At 38.0% G+C, this 16134-nt stretch overlaps 1 protein-coding gene across 4 annotated transcripts in view; it reads right to left on the bottom strand.

Annotated features, from left to right (window-relative positions):
* Positions 1-2976: 2976 nt before the first annotated feature.
* The window catches only part of LOC108269515 (leucine-rich repeat and fibronectin type-III domain-containing protein 2), a 144838-nt gene continuing 131680 nt past the window's right edge, over positions 2977-16134 (bottom strand). For 3 of the 4 annotated variants that reach the window (XM_017475456.3, XM_017475457.3, XM_053682827.1), the window contains one exon: positions 2977-5446. In XM_017475456.3, coding sequence (XP_017330945.1) covers positions 4489-5446 — 958 coding nt within the window. In that variant the 3' untranslated portion in view covers positions 2977-4488. The remainder of the gene's footprint in view (positions 5447-16134) is intronic. The other variant, XM_053682828.1, reaches the window with a different exon arrangement.

The following is a 16134-nucleotide window of genomic DNA, read 5'->3' as shown; positions in this document are numbered from 1 at the left end:
GAGGTCTGGGCTCTGACTTGGCCACTCCAAAAGGCGGATTTTGTTTTTCTGAAGCCATTCTGTTGTGGACTTGCTCCGGTGTTTTGGGTCGTTGTCCTGTTGCATCAGCCAATTTCTACACAGTTTCAGCTGACGTACAGACATTCTCACATTATCCTGAAAAATTGTTTGATATACTTGGGAATTCATCTTCAGCTCAATGATTGCAAGCTGGCCAGGCCCTGATGCAGCAAAGCAAGCCCAAACCATGATGTTTCCTCCACCATACTTTATGGTTGGGATGATGTTTTCATGATGATATGCCGTGCTCTTTTTATGCCAGATGTAGTGCTGTGTGGTTTTTCCAAATAGTTCAATCTTGGTTTCATCAGTCCACAAACATTTTGCCAATACCGCTGTGGAGTGCCAATGTGCTCTTTTGAAAACTTCGCGCATGCAGCAATGTTCTTTTTAGTAAGCAGTGGCTTCCTTCGTGGTGTCCTGCCATAGATACCCTGCTTGTTCAATGTTTTACGTATTGTAGACTCATGAACAGAGATGTTAGCCAGTTCCAATAATGCCTTCAAATCTTTGGCTGTCATTTGGGGTTGTTTCTTTACCTCACTGATGAGTCTTTGACATGCTCTTGATGTCATTTTGACTGGGCGCCCACTTCTTTCTAGAATAGGAACAGTTCCAAAGTGTCTACCTTTGTAAAAATGTTTGTCTAACTGTTTCTAAAGTCTTTGAAATCACTTTGTAACCCTTGCCAGCTTTATGTAAATCAACAATTCTTGATCATAGATCCTCTGGAAGCTCTTTTTGGTGAGGCATGGCTCACATAAGTGTGTGCTTCTTGTGCAGAGCAAACTCCAAAAGTTTGAGGGGTTTTTATCAGTCATAGTAGCTGTAGTCCACGCCTTCAAACTCATTTTCTTAATGAGACTCCAGGTGTGCTAAAACCTGACTCTAATTATCTTTTTTCAGGTCATTAACTCAAGGGTTCACACACTTTTTCCACAAGCACTATGAGGTTTTTTTGGTTGTTCTCAATAATGACATGAAAGATCAGAATTTTTTTTTTTTTGTGCTATTATTTTAGGCACATTATATGTGTCAATACCCTTGACTTAGATGAAGATCAGATCACATTTTATAACAAATTTATGCAGAAAACTATGAAATTCCAAAAGGTTCGCATACTTTTTCTTGCCACTGTACAATCATTTATACAGCCATTTTATTATAGTGCCACCAAGTTGCCAAACTCCTCCATTTTTGACAAGTGCCCTCAGACGGAGAGCTTACATAAGTATAACAAGTTTGATGAAAATTTCTCATTCATTTCAAGAGTTATAGCCATTTATGTAAAAGTGGCCAAACCCATTTAAACCTTTTGATGTTCCCTTGCGAGGGAAAAAAAAAAGTTAAAGTTTTTTTGATAACTATTGCTCTAAGATCCAAAATATTGGTCTGCAATAGTTTTATTTCACTTGAGGGAAAAACCTTTGACTAGTTCGCAAAAGTTTTTAATATTATCTGGAATATTTACCAAACAGTTTGACAGACACCAATGGTTCTTAGGCAAATATATTTAGAATGAGAAGCCCTATAATTTGATATATGTTTATTAGTTGTGTTTGTTCAAAACACTGAATTATATACAACCGTTAACAACAAAAATTGTGATAGCACTACCTAGTGGCTGATTTTAAAAAAAAACTTTGGACAAACCTCTTAGACCAAGAGTCAAATAGGTCCACCAAGTTTCATTCCGATTGGTCATTGGTAACCTTCTCTAATAGCTATTGAAATTTGATTGGCCGATAGTGGCCATGTTTTTCAACATACCTGAATGTTCTCATAGACAGTGATGGCAACTGAGAACAAGACACTGTATGTAAATTTTGAAGTCAATCGGATCAACAGCTCCATAGTTATAGCCAATTTCATGTTTTTTTCGGTATTATAGCGCCACCATGTGGCTAAACTGTGGCAACTTTTCTGGGTGATTGTCCTCAAACTTTGGTGAAGATATCTCTTTTTGTTCAAGAGTTATAGCCATTTAGGTAAAAGTGCCCACATCTACTTCCTGTGTTTTTACATAACGTAGGTACCTCAAGTTGAAAGTTCATCCTGTTTTTGGTAACTTTTAATAGGATAACTCGGCATGATCAGTCTTAGGGCAGAATAATAATAATAAACTAAAGAAATAAATAATAAGAATCCTTACAATTATAATAGGGTTTTAGCACTTAGGGCTTTAACCTCTGATAATAACATTAAACCAGGAAATATTAAAATGGCAAAGATCAAAAAGACAAATAATAAGAGCAATTAAAACAACTTATATAATGAAAGAAAAGAGAAAAAAATATGACATACTATTAAGACAGACAGACCAAATAGTAATAGTTGTGAATAAAAAACAGAAATGTATAGAAATAAGCAGCACAATTTAAAATTAAGACAATTAAAAGTTAAAAGCCCAGGTAAATAAATATGCTTTAATTTTTATTTATGTTTACGTTATTTACAGTATCATGCACATAGGTTGTTGTGAATGACACGTTTTAATATCTTTTACTTCAAATAAATATTAGTAAATGTAATATAAGTAAGAAGGACGTAAATGGCACCCCAATCCTGTAATCACCCAAAAGAAGTTGTTGTGTCCATGTTCTATGTATTTAATGCTTTATTAATACATCCATTATACAAATTCTGATTTAGTCCTGTCCCTTGAGTGCTTTAATGGTTAGAGAGCAATGTACTGGAAATACTTAGTCTTTCTTAAATTACAGTCTTAATCTTGTCGGTTAGGCCTCGGCAATATCCTCAGTCTCAGAGTCAGCATCTGTGCAGTGGGACAAATGAGAATTTCCTGCAGCTTTAAACATAGCCACTGAGAGCCATCAACTGTGTGGACTAAATAAAGACACCTTCTTAATCTGAGTACTGCATAAGGAAAGAAGAAATAGAGTGCAATGCATGACTTTATGAATTTATATTTATATATATTTTTGTAACAAAAGCTTTTAATCACAGAAATATTTCACAGAAGACTTTTCTTTTTCTTTGTTTTTTTACAACCCAAGGGAAAAATCTATGTCTATGTAACGCCACATACACACATCGACGCACCTTCTTACTGATGCTGACCAGGAAAATAAAAGTATCACTGTACACCTTGCTTTCATACATAGTTGTACAAAACTTAATTGAAATAATCATACACCAAAAGCAGTTAAAAAAATGTATTACACAAAAGCAGTAAGAAAAATTATTACATAAAAACATAACTGAAATGGAGGTATGTGGGATTAATTGTCTTCTTATTTCATGTAAATAATCTGAAATAATTATTGGATGGTGGTATGTATTAAAGGCAATAAACCAATAAATCTTTGCAAATATAAAAATAAATGTTTTCCAAATGAAAAAAATACATACAGTATGAAATGATAACTTTATCATCACATTTACAACTTAAGAGACGCAGAATCTGTTTATTTCTATGCCTTTCATATAAAATGTTTTTCCACAGAAATAAATGGCAGAATTTATTTGCAATAATTAGACAGAATGATGAAATGAAAAAAACAAAAAAACCCAGAAACAAGGAGTAGCCAATATCAACAAATCTGTGCCTTAAGGCAAGCCAATGGCAAAACAAATCCTCGATTTTCCAGTAATCTATTAGAGGATTTGAAGGAAAAAATAGATCGAGCTTAGAAGTTATTGATGTTTGGTGTTTGCTTAATAATGAAATACCCCTCTAAAAATTCTAATTTATTATTCCTATTACAGCACTCAGTGATGACATAAATCATTCAGCAGATAGCATAAACACGGCATTCTAATATTAATTTGACTTTTGAAACTATATATGGGCAATATACAAGAATACTAACCTATAGACCAATAAGTCAGCCAATCATTGGTTATCTGATTTTTTTAAAAGAATGAAAGAGAAATAAAAAAAATTGCAAAAACAAAAAAGTGATGACAAAAAAGTAAAAAATGCCGTATTTGATTACATTCACATTTTATTTTTTTCATCCTTTTCATACAAATGTATTCTCATCAAATTTGTGCATTTAGTCTTTTGTGTCATTTTTGCACATCCACTTAGCTTGAGAAAGGAAAAAAAAACAGTCTTTTGTTTTCTCTGAGATTCTCATACATCATTCATGATTGGATATCAATCCACATCTGTTGTCAAATTGCAAAAGCAGTCAGCGAGAGCCTCAGGTTCAGGCTTCAGTGATGAGGGCCAGCCCTTGCTGTTGCCGCTTCCCTCATTCATATACTCACAATGTCAACCTAGAATTTGTAGTTTGATCAAATAGACAGAAGGACAAAATCATTAACATGGGAATTCATGCAGTACATATCCTTTCAATTTGGTCCTAGGAGTCCTTCTTCCTTTGAAAAGTCAGCCCATTTGCTCTTATCCAAACAGAACTGAGGCCAAAAATCTGGCCTTTTCTGACAATTGGCCATTAATCAGACTGTACTCTCCATGACCCATTCAGAGCTGTCAAGTGTCCCTTTATCTCCTTCCCCCTCACTCTCGTCACACTGCAGCAGCATGCCATTCACTGACAGACTCCTTTTAGTCCAGATGTTGCTGATACGCTGTGGGTAGCTAAGGCACTGCGAAGCACCAACATCACCCATGTCAAAGGAGTGACTGCGCTTGGGCTTGCTCTCCAGTGGCAGCTTGAGCAAGCGGCCAAGCCTGGAGTCTCCGCGGCCCAGCAGTGGCTCCTTGTCTGAAAGAATGTCTGTGGCTGCCATGATGGCCCCTGTGGAGGAACGGTTACCTGGATCTCTGGCAGGAGCTTTTATGTCCAGAGAGGCAAAAGCTCCAAGCAGGTGGTCTAGATTTGCCCTTGTTTTAGCTGGTGCGTGCTTCCATCTGTGCGGTCCACTGCTAGACTTGGCACACGGGTCGTAACGTCCCACCTTCTCACTGCCAATCGAGTCTGTTGAGGAAGTGGAAGAGAGGCTGCTTTGCAAAGAGCCACACTTAAACTCTACAACCTCATCATGCATCACAACTATGGCTTTGGGGGCTGGAGGTGGAGGAGCCCCATTGACCAACTGTGCTGCCTGCATTCCACCATTGGTTTGAGAGTAAGTGTTGCTCACTGATACAAGCTTGGCGACTTGGGAAGAGCTACTCACTTTGTAGCGCACCATGAGGATGACAATGAAGACCAGGAGAGTTGCAACGATCACGCCACCGATGACCAAGATCATAGTTCCGCCGAGGAACTGCCTGTGAAGCGACTGGCAGCGTGGGTAGTCGACACGAGTCACAAACTGAACGCAGCCCACTATGTTGGTGGCGGTGAGGGTGGTGGCCGTGTCATCCCAGATGGCGAGCACGCACAGGTCATACTGCATCCCTGGCATCAGGTTGTTGACCACAAAGGCTCTGCTGGCAAGTGGTATCATCCTTCAAACAAAAATAAAAAAGGACAAAGCTTTAATATCAGCTTTGAGTTAAAGAGGCCAAACCAAAGAATATGCAGTTTCTTTTGATATTGCAAATAACCTCAAGTAACTAAACAAAAATAGCAGACATCAAAGCTATTTATTGTTAATTTAATTGTTTAATTAAAATGTACGGTGACAGTGAAACGATTGTGTAGCGATTGTATCATTTAAAGCTTACAATTACAAAAGCATGTTAAATATTCATTATGCTCTGAACATTGTAAGAAACCAATTAAAAATCCTTTTGCTATGGTAAAATCTTAATTCTGATTATTTTCACTTTAATAATAACAGTTAACAGAATAGCAATTGAGGTAAAAACTAAAACATATTTCTTCAGTTTGTCCCTCTGGGGACACAATTGTACTGTATACAGAATATAATAAACAGACCATGTCCCAAGTAGAACCCCTTTAAGAAAAGCTAATAACCCTTAATTATCCAAAGACTCCTCAAAGAACATTTTTCCCCTAAAAGAACAAGGAGCAAAGTCTTCCAAGTGTTTTAATCTAAGACGAGTACATGAAGATCTTTCCTTATTTACCAAAATCAATGGTAGTTTTTGAAATAATCATTTCACTGCAGCACTGAAGTATTCATTCATTCTTTTTTGTGGCATTCATGCTTTCTTTGTTTCTTTTTATTTTAGCAGTTCTTAAAGATGTCCAATGAAAACACTTTAATAACTAAGTTCATTATAAATACTACTACTATTACTACTAATAATAATAATATTAATAATAATAAAATAAATTTTGTACATCTGCAAAAGTTGATACAGCCCTGGAATTACAAAATAACAATGCCACCTACAGGTAATTTACAGTTTTGCTCATCCATTTACATACCCCATTCACATCAGTGAATGTTTGCCCCTTTTGTAATCCCTCAATTGACCTAAGATTGAAAAGATGGCTCTCAAAATCATACAGTCACTGTTGGAAAGGGGTCAAATATGCAGAAGATGCTGGAAAAGCAAAGAATGTGCAGGACCTGGAGGATTTTCTGAACAACGTGGGTAGTTTAACTGTTCAGGACAAACAAGGGACTCTATCCTATGAACAACTATCACAAAAGATAAAAACAGTCATTAATCATCCTGGTAATAACGCACAGTATTAATAACCAAGGCGGTTCATTTGTGTAAATTCAGTTATTAGTGTGTCTTGTGAACTATATGTTTTTAAATTATAATTCAACTTAAACAAACAAACAAATAAAAAAAAAACATAAATAGACGGACAAACAAGTGAATATATATATATATATATATATATATATATATATATATATATATATATATATATATATATATAATAAAGTGATACTTGAGCCATTAGCATGGCATAACAACATTCAAAGTGGCTACTCTGCAAGAAAATGAAATATGCCATTGGCACTCTGAAACAAACTGAGACTGATTATTATATAAGCATCGTATCTGCCAAGCTGACTATTTTGTGTCTTGAACGCTATGCATTTTGATGGTATTTACAGTTCTGTTATTGCCTCTAGCTTGTATACAGCTTATATCATGAGCTGTGATGAAGAACCAGTGGCATCTGCCAGTACTCTTTTGTGTACTGTTGGAGTTTCTTATAATTAAGACAATAAAACATAGACAACTGCAGAGGAATGGAAACACATAATAATAAAACAAGCAAACAAAAGTCATCTTGAGGCTAATTAAATCATAAAGGTAATGAGTAATTCAACAGTTTCAACAACTTTGCATTCTTCTGGCGTACAAATTACCATGCAGTGTGCTTTTGAAGATTCCTGAATGGTGAAATATAAACAGATTTTTAATTAAAGCATAAAAGATTGGACAACTGTGCTCTTCTGAGAGCTCTCAGCACAAATAAAACAATTACATGAATGCATTTGTGCCTTATTTTCTAGGTGGATCTGTTATTTTACTCAGACTACAAGGTGAATCAAGATGTACAGATAAAAGGAAGAATGAAAAGCAGAACTAACTAAATGCATGTGTAGTCTAAATTACTGTATGTATTGTTGGTAGTGTTTGAAGCTCCAGTTAAAATTAGGCTCTGATTTAAAACATTTAAAAAAATAATAAGTACTAATTTGTGTGTGCAGTCAGATAGACTGTGCAGGCAGATTGTTGGATGTTGCAAGTGATTTACAAAGAATAATTGCATGAATGTTGTCAGGTGAAAAACAGAGAGACAAAACAATATTTAAATGAGGATTTTGCATGTGGTAACTGTTAGTCATTGGTGAGTTCAGATCTCCCACAGGGATAAACTGAAGATTCCATGTATACTGCATAATTATGCACCAAGTATATAATCAATTAAAGCCTGTGAGATATTTCTAATAATTGCTCAAAATATGATATGACCGAGATAAAGAGAGTTCTGTTTATATGCTATTGACAACAGAAATCTAAACACTGAAAAGCATAATTGCCATTATTAAACATTATAATTTTGGTTTCAAATGCCGGTAATGGTTTACAAATTTAAACCATTCGTAAACACAAATTTAATACCTGCCCTTCAGTCGTATTTATTTATATAAACAATTGCTGTTCCTAAGTAACTTTTTTGGCAAAATTAACAGATTTTCATTAACACTGGCCTGTTTTTATCACCTTTAGTAAGAAATGTCCCAAATTGCATATTAAGACAAACAAACAAACACGCAACATATATTTTTAAAAATAATCATAATAAAAAAGTACATGCAGGCCTTGTTAGGAAAACTTTTTTTTTTTTGCAAGTGTTATCAAGTTTACACAGGAACTGAGTCTCCAACTGCATGGTCTGTAGAACTTATATATTTTTCAGGCCATGGAAGTGTGATTTATCCTTCCTTCAACAGTGCGCTGTAGCCACATCAGCAGAAGAACTGCAGTGTGACACATTGACTGTGCTACATTTTCTCATAATCTCCACATAACAAAAGTTGTTCCCTTTCAAAGGGAACTTCGACGTTGCATTTAGCATAACAGTATGGGAAGCGCCCTTGCGCGCGTGACCGGTATCTGAAGCTTGTGTAAAATCATGCCTCTACTTATAGGCCTGCCATGATCAGGTGACGTGGGAATCAAGCACGTCACATGATATATATATGGCACCTGTGAACCACGCCACCAGCCTTATTATCTTCAGCGAGACTGCATGCCTGTTGTTTGTGTGACAAAAAACGCTTCATTTCTACTCTGTATTTTCTCAAAATCTCTAAACTTTCCTATCCCTTTTTTAGAAAAAAGAAAAGAGAGGGAAATAATGAACGAGAAAGAATTCAGAAAGTGTGTCACACTTTCTGTGTAACGTGTTTGGGCGTAGAGCATGCGACAGCAGCCCTCGACGGGTCCGACTGTTAGCATTGTGAACATTTCACGATTAGGCAGCTCCGCTCTTGACTCGCTCTTTTCCCGTCCAAAGGGAGTTGGGTTTCAGAGCCTCGTGGATCTGGGCCGGCCGCTGCTGAGGCCACCAGTCGGCTAAGGTCGTGGGGTTCTTGTATGGATTTGGAAGAGGAGCCGGAGACGAGTGCTGCTCTATCCCTTGCTCTATCTTCTGGGTCCGACTCTCCGCCTGACTTTAGAGCTCGCGTCGCGACTCCTCCTTCCTCTATGGAAAGCCAAAATACCCTCGCTGACGCCAAGGAGTCGGTAGAGGGTGCCACTGCACCAAAAACCGACAGCAGCTTTCAAGCATATAAAGAGCTACTTGAGGTGATTACTAGGGCAGTTGAAAAGTTGAATATAGACTGGCCCGGGGAAGAGGAAGTGGCTCGTAGCAGGCTGGATGAGCGCTTCCTCTCCAGTAAAAATAAATATAAAGCTCCCTCACACCGCAGAAAACTCCCCTTTTTTCCAGAAGTGTATGATGAGATATCACGCTTCTGGAGAAAATCTTACACTAGCCGTGTTTATAACCCTGCGACGTCTGATTACTCAGCCATCATGGGGAGTGAGCAGCATGGCTATTTAACGATGCCAAGGGTGGAGGAGGCGCTTGCAAGCTACCTCTCTCCATCACCTTCTAAGCCATGTAAGGCCTCCTCAGCATTGGTGGGCAAAGCCTATACGGCAGCGGGTCTTGCTAGTGGGTCACTGCATACAATGGCAGTGTTGCAGGACTATCAAGCAGACCTGTTGAGTGAGCTTGATACTTGGGAGGGAATTGGGCCCGAGGCAGTGGCAGAGCTGCGCCACGCCACAGATTTATCTCTCCGGGCGACCAAACAAACGGCCCATCTTATAGGCCGTTCAATGGGTAGCCTGGTTTGGCGGAGAGCCACCTGTGGCTCAACCTCTCAGGGATTGGGGACAAAGGTAAGGTCTCCTTGCTGAACACCCCTGTTAAACCTTCCCGCCTGTTTGGCGGCTCGGTTAATGCCATCGCCGACAGATTTCATGAGGCAAAACAGCAAACGGCGGCGTTCAGCCAGTTCCTTCCCCGTCGTGTCGAGTTCGCTCGGGCCTCCAAGACCGGGGTGCCACAACCACAGCCTGCTAAGAGGCCTGATCTAAGAATGATCAGAAAAGCAAAGCAGGCAAGGAAGGAACGGTCCTGATGGGCCACGGAGGGACATATCAGGGGACATGAGGTTGTTAGGGCAGATTGCCCCCAGTGGTTTGTGATGATAGATCTGAAAGATGCATATTTCCACATACGAATATCGTCCAGTCACAGGAAGTTCCTGAGGTTTGCGTTTGGAGACAACACATACAAATTTCGGGTTCTTCCCTTCAGGCTAGCTTTATCCCCTTGCACCTTCACAAAGTGCATGGATGCTGCTTTGGCTCCCTTGCGACTCCAGTGTTGTCTGCGGTGTGAAAGCTGAATGCGGCGGTGGTGAGCCAGGAGGGAGGCAGGTGGTGCTGGGTGTAGCAGAAAGTGAACCACAGGAGAGCAGGCAGAAGCGTGAGAGGTGGACCTCACTAAAGCCGGAACGATCTGGCGATGAGAGGCTGAAGAACCGGGGTTTATATACACTGCTGATTGATGAGGTGATGAAAAGCAGGTGAGTCAAAGATTCAATCAGACAGTCTGAGACATGGAGTGCCACGCCCAGAAAGACACGCACAAACACACACTAACAGAAAAACATGGGAGAAAAAAACACTGGAAACTTGGGGAAGGGAAAAACAGGGAATACAGGAAAATGCATGGGCTTCTGGCTGGATCATAACAAAACATTTAATTAGGTAATGTGTTGAATTGTAGTTTGTTAGATAACAGTATGAAATACATTACACAAAATAGACACTACATAACACATCTCAATGCTGAGATATAGGCCAGAGTGACCATTACAAATCATAATTACATTTATGATAAACTTTTGAAATATTTTATTTATATAAAAATACCTGATTTGTAGTCTTATAATCCATCACTTTTATACAGTATGTTCCATTAGAGAAACTGTATTTCTGCAAGGTAACCATGTTCACTTATCATATACCATGACCATCTACTTGAAGAAATCCTTTTTAACAGTTTGTAACCAAAAATGTAGTGGCCATTTATGTTCAAACTAGGCTACACTAGGTATAGGTGCAAGAGGCGGCAGAACTCAAACTGAGCCACTCAAGGACATCAGGTTTCATAATGTTAAACCACTCATGTGTTGCTTTTGTCAGTGCTTTCTAACAATTCATTGGGGACTCTATAAAGTAGCACTTCGTAAATTCTTTGTGAGCAAGGATGCACACAAAGATATCTTAGCAACTGAAGATATGTTGAATAAAGGAGAAGTTCTCTAATATTTCTCATTATGAGTTTAAATCCAAAACAAAAGACCATCACATCTATTTCTAGACATATTAACTAATTTAATTGCTGTACAAATTTACTCATTCTACTGGCAGATAATTTTGCTTCTGTCTAAAAAAGAATGATTTAAATAAACAAAATGATCTGCAAATAAAATAAGACCATTTCAAACATGAAATTAGTACAAATATCTAGAAATAGGGCTCATATTCATATACTTGTTAAAAAACAATCTAACAATGAGAAATAGTTTGACTTTTCTATATTCAATATCTTTACATTGCTGTCAATAAAGACTTCTTCTTCATAACTCTTTTGGTGTAACACATTGGAAACGCGTGATCCATGAACATCACCTTCAGCCACCGATCACTGTACTTCAGTCAAAGTGACGAGTGCCACAGCAGTCATTCCAACAAGTCCCTTTCTAGTTCAGAGTTTAAAATTTAGAGGGACAGCCTGACCTAAAGTCAAGTCAAGTCAACTGGCTTTTTATTGTCATTCCTCTTTATAACTTGTATACACTGGAACAAAATGACATTTCTTCAGGATGATGGTGCAACACTGAACAGTATGCAAGACTACATAAAGTGCAAATTCACAACAGTGTGAGACGAGTGCAAAACAATAAATACACAGGGCAGTAAATACATAGGACAATAGATACACAGAACATGGTCTGTAAGCTGTAAACTATTGTGTAATGTAGAAGCACAAGTATAACAGCAGTACTGGCAGCAAAAAAGCGAGTATAAAATGACAGTGTGACTATAGTCTGGTCCACTTTGTGTATTTTGTAGACTGACCTGAGCTCTCAGATGGTCATGTATCCTTATTTGTGTTCCTCTATGATTAGATCCCTGATGTGTTCAGAATATGCTACTTTGACTTGATTTGTTCTGTGAACAGTCTCTTCACTAAGACAGTAGTTCTCAACCAGGGAGGCGCAAATTGTTTTCAAGAAGAAGAAAAAAAAAATACAGACAGGACAACATTTAGGTATGTGTATTTTATTGCTTTTCAAATAGAATGTGCATAAATGAAATCCCCATGTTCCCTCTCCCTCTGTATTTTCTTTTTGCTGGGGAGAGGCAGAGCTTAGCCTGCCTTTTATCTAGCTGTCAGTGCAGACCAGTGTTGCCAACCTAGTGACTTTTCAGACCCCTTCAGCTACTATTTTGCAACAAAAAAAGGTGCCTAGTGACAAATCTAACGACTTTTTGTCACATGATAGGGGATGCTTGGGGGGGCTTTAGTTACAAAAGGTTGAGAACCTCTGCTCTAAGAGAATACTTTTTTCCAAGGCACACTACTGTACCATTTTATACTTTACTAAATTAAATTTTACCTCATTACTTTGGTGAGCTAGAAAATGGTTACATATTTCAAATTGTTCATAACAATTGTAGATACAGTTTAGTACAAGTGCTTTAATACTTTAGTCATTTGTAAGCTGCTGGATTTGACTTTCTTTCCCTCAATATATTTGTATTACCTTTGTCTGTCTAATTTGTGTATTTCTTTAACTCACACAGTAATCAACAGAATAAAAAAAACAACAACTTTTTTTTGCAAAAAGAACTATTTGTTTGCCATAATGATGTATCACTATAGTATTAAGATATTAAAACAGCATTTTGGATAACAAACTGCCAGATTAGTTACCTTCATTATTCTTGGGTAAACAAAAGACCAACTGCTAATTATTTATACACAGAAAGAAATGAGCATATGTAATTAGGATTAGTAAACCAGTTAACTTCATACTGCAGAATGCTACAAACACAAGCTGACAAAACTGAAATATGCAAATAAAAACAGAGATTCATGTATTTTTCCCTGAAGACTGGATGGAACAGATGCGTAACAGCTGCTAAGAAAGAAAACAACACATCTACTACAGTTACTAATATATAGCATAATGCTTCGACACAGGTACAATTATATCATAAAGAATAGAGGAAAGGATTCAATTATGTATTCCATGCAGTTTATAACAGAGACATAAGTCAACGTATTTACACTTCACAGTAGCAGGATCTCAACCCACACAAATCCCATACAGTAGACCCTGTGATTTACATAACACTGACAGTAAATGTCCTCCACCACCCACTACCACTCCACCAGTTAAATATAGATTAAACAAGAGTAGACTGGTGATAGGTGACAGTTTCTCAGTAGAGGTGACTAATATTGAAAAGGATAAATTGAAAATATAATAGAAAAAATCTGATTTCAATTAAACCGGACAATAGCAAAGAGTTGAACAGAATTATTTTTTTAAACTTGGGCTCCTAAACATTAGATCTCTGGCACCCAAGGCAGTAGTTGTAATTGAAATCGTCACAGATAATAATTTTGATGCACTCTGCCTTACCGAAACTTGGCTTAAATCAAACAATTATATTGAACTAAATGTTACAGTACTAAATACAGGAATACTCTTAATATTACTCAGAGAACAGGACACAGGTACAACTCATTTGAAGTGATTGTGCTCAATGCTGCACTTTTATACACAGTGCATCTGGAAAGTATTCACATCGCTTCACTTTTTCCACATTTTGTTATGTTACAGCCTTATTCCAAAATGGATTACATTTATTATTTTCCTCAAAATTCTACAAACAATACCCAATAATGACAATGTGAAAGAAGTTTGTTTGAAATCTTTGCAAATGTAAAAAAACAAAAACAAAACAAAAAAAAACACATGTACATAAGTATTCATAGCCTTTGCTCAGTAGTTTGTTGAAGCATGTTTGGCACTAATTACAGCCTCGAGTCTTTTTGAGTATGATGCTACATGCTTGGCACACCTATTTTTGGGCAGTTTCTCCCATTCTTCTTTGCAAGACCTCTCAAGCTCCATCAGCTTGGATGGGGAGCGTTGGTGCACAGCCAATTTCAGATCTCTCCAGAGATGTTCAATCGGGTTCAAGTCTGGGCTCTGGCTGGGCCACTCAAAGACATTCACAGAGTTGTCCTGTAGCCACTCCTTTGTTATCTTGGATGTGTGCTTAGGGTCGTTGTCTTGTTGGAAGATGAACCTTCGCCCCAGTCTGAGGTCCAGAGCACTCTGGAGCAGGTTTTCATAAAGGATGATTCTGTACATTGCTGCACTCATCTTTCCCTCGATCCTGACTAGTCTCCCAGTTCCTGCTGCTGAAAAACATCCCCACAGCATGATGCTGCCACCACCATGCTTCGCTGTAGGGATGGTATCCCCTGTAGGGATGGCCAGGTGATGAGTGGTGCCTGGTTTCTTCCAGACATTTGCCATTCAGCCAAAGAGTTCAATCTTTGTTTCATCAGACCAAAGAATTTTGTTTCTCATGGTCTGAGAGTCCTTCAGGTGCCTTTTAGCAAACTCCAGGCAGGCGGTCATGTGCCTTTTACTGAGGAGTGGCTTCCGTCTGGCCACTCTACCATACAGGCCCGATTGGTGGAGTGCTGCAGAGATGGTTGTTCTTCTGAAAGGTTCTCTTTTCTCCACAGGGACACACTGGAGCTCTGTTGACCATCGAGTTTTTGGTCACTTCCCTGACTAAGGCCCTTCTCCCCCGATCGCTCAGTTTGGCTGGGTGACCAGCTCTAGGAAGAGTCCTGGTGGTTCCAAACTTCTTCCATTTACAGATGATGGAGGCCACTGTGCTCACTGGGACCTTCAATGCTACAGAAATGTTTCTGTACCCTTCCCCAGATCTGTGCCTCGATACAACGCTGTCTCGGAGGTCTACAATCAATTATAATATATAGTATATAATATATATATATGTGTATATTGCATAAGGTGGACTCCAATCAAGTTGTAGAAACATCTCAAGGATGATCAGTGGAAACAGGATGCACCTGAGCTCAATTTTGAGTGTCATGGCAAAGGCTGTGAATACTTATGAACATGTGCCTTTTTTTTTTTTATTTTTAATAAATTTGCAAAGATTTCAAACAAACCTCTTTTACGTTGTCATTATGGGGTATTGTTTATAGAATTTTGAGGAAAATAATGAATTTAATTAATTTTGGATTAAGGCTGTAACATAACAAAATGTGGAAAAAGTGAAGCGATGTGAATACTTTCCAGATGCACTGTGTATAAAAGTGCAGCATTGAGCACAATCACTTCAAATGAGTTGTACCTGTGTCCTGTTCTCTGAGTAATATTAAGAGTATTCCTGTATTTAATACTGTAACATTTAGTTCAATATAATTGTTTGATTTAAGACAAGTTTCGGTAAGGCAGAGTGCATCAAAATTATTATCTGTGACGATTTCAATTACAACTACTGCCTTGGGTGCCAGAGATCTAATGTTTAGGAGCCCAAGTTTAAAAAAATAATTCTGTTCAACTCTTTGCTTTGTGAATACTTTCCGGATGCACTGTATAGGGAAAAAAAAAATCTCTGCTATCTCTTGTTCTGGCTACTGTGTATAGACCCCCAGGGCCCTGCACTGCTTTTTTAAAGTGTTTGCAGATTTCCTTTCAGACTTAATAGTTAATGTGGACAAAGCACTGATTGTCAGAGATTTTAACATTCACGTATATAATAAAAATGAAGGCATTAGGACTTGCTTTTACAGACCTACTGAACTCCTTTGGGGTCAAACAAAATGTCACTGGACCCACCCATCATGGGTCAATCATACATTAGACTTAATTGTATCTCATGGAACTGAGGTTAACGATATAAATATTCTACCACAAAGTGATGATATCACAGATCACCATCTCATCTTGTGCACACTGCCTGTAGCTGAGATTATCCATTTAGAACCGCGTTATCAAATGAGTAGAACTATTAATCCAACCACTACGGACATGTTCATAAATAAGATGCATGATCTGTCCCAACTGCGCGTGTATATATAAATACGGTCAAACCTGAAA

This window comes from Ictalurus punctatus, chromosome 9 (assembly GCF_001660625.3).
Source record: "Ictalurus punctatus breed USDA103 chromosome 9, Coco_2.0, whole genome shotgun sequence".
Taxonomy (NCBI): Eukaryota; Metazoa; Chordata; class Actinopteri; order Siluriformes; family Ictaluridae; genus Ictalurus; species Ictalurus punctatus.
The sequence above is the reverse complement of the archived record's forward strand: the minus strand, read 5'-3'. Positions and strand labels throughout refer to the sequence as shown.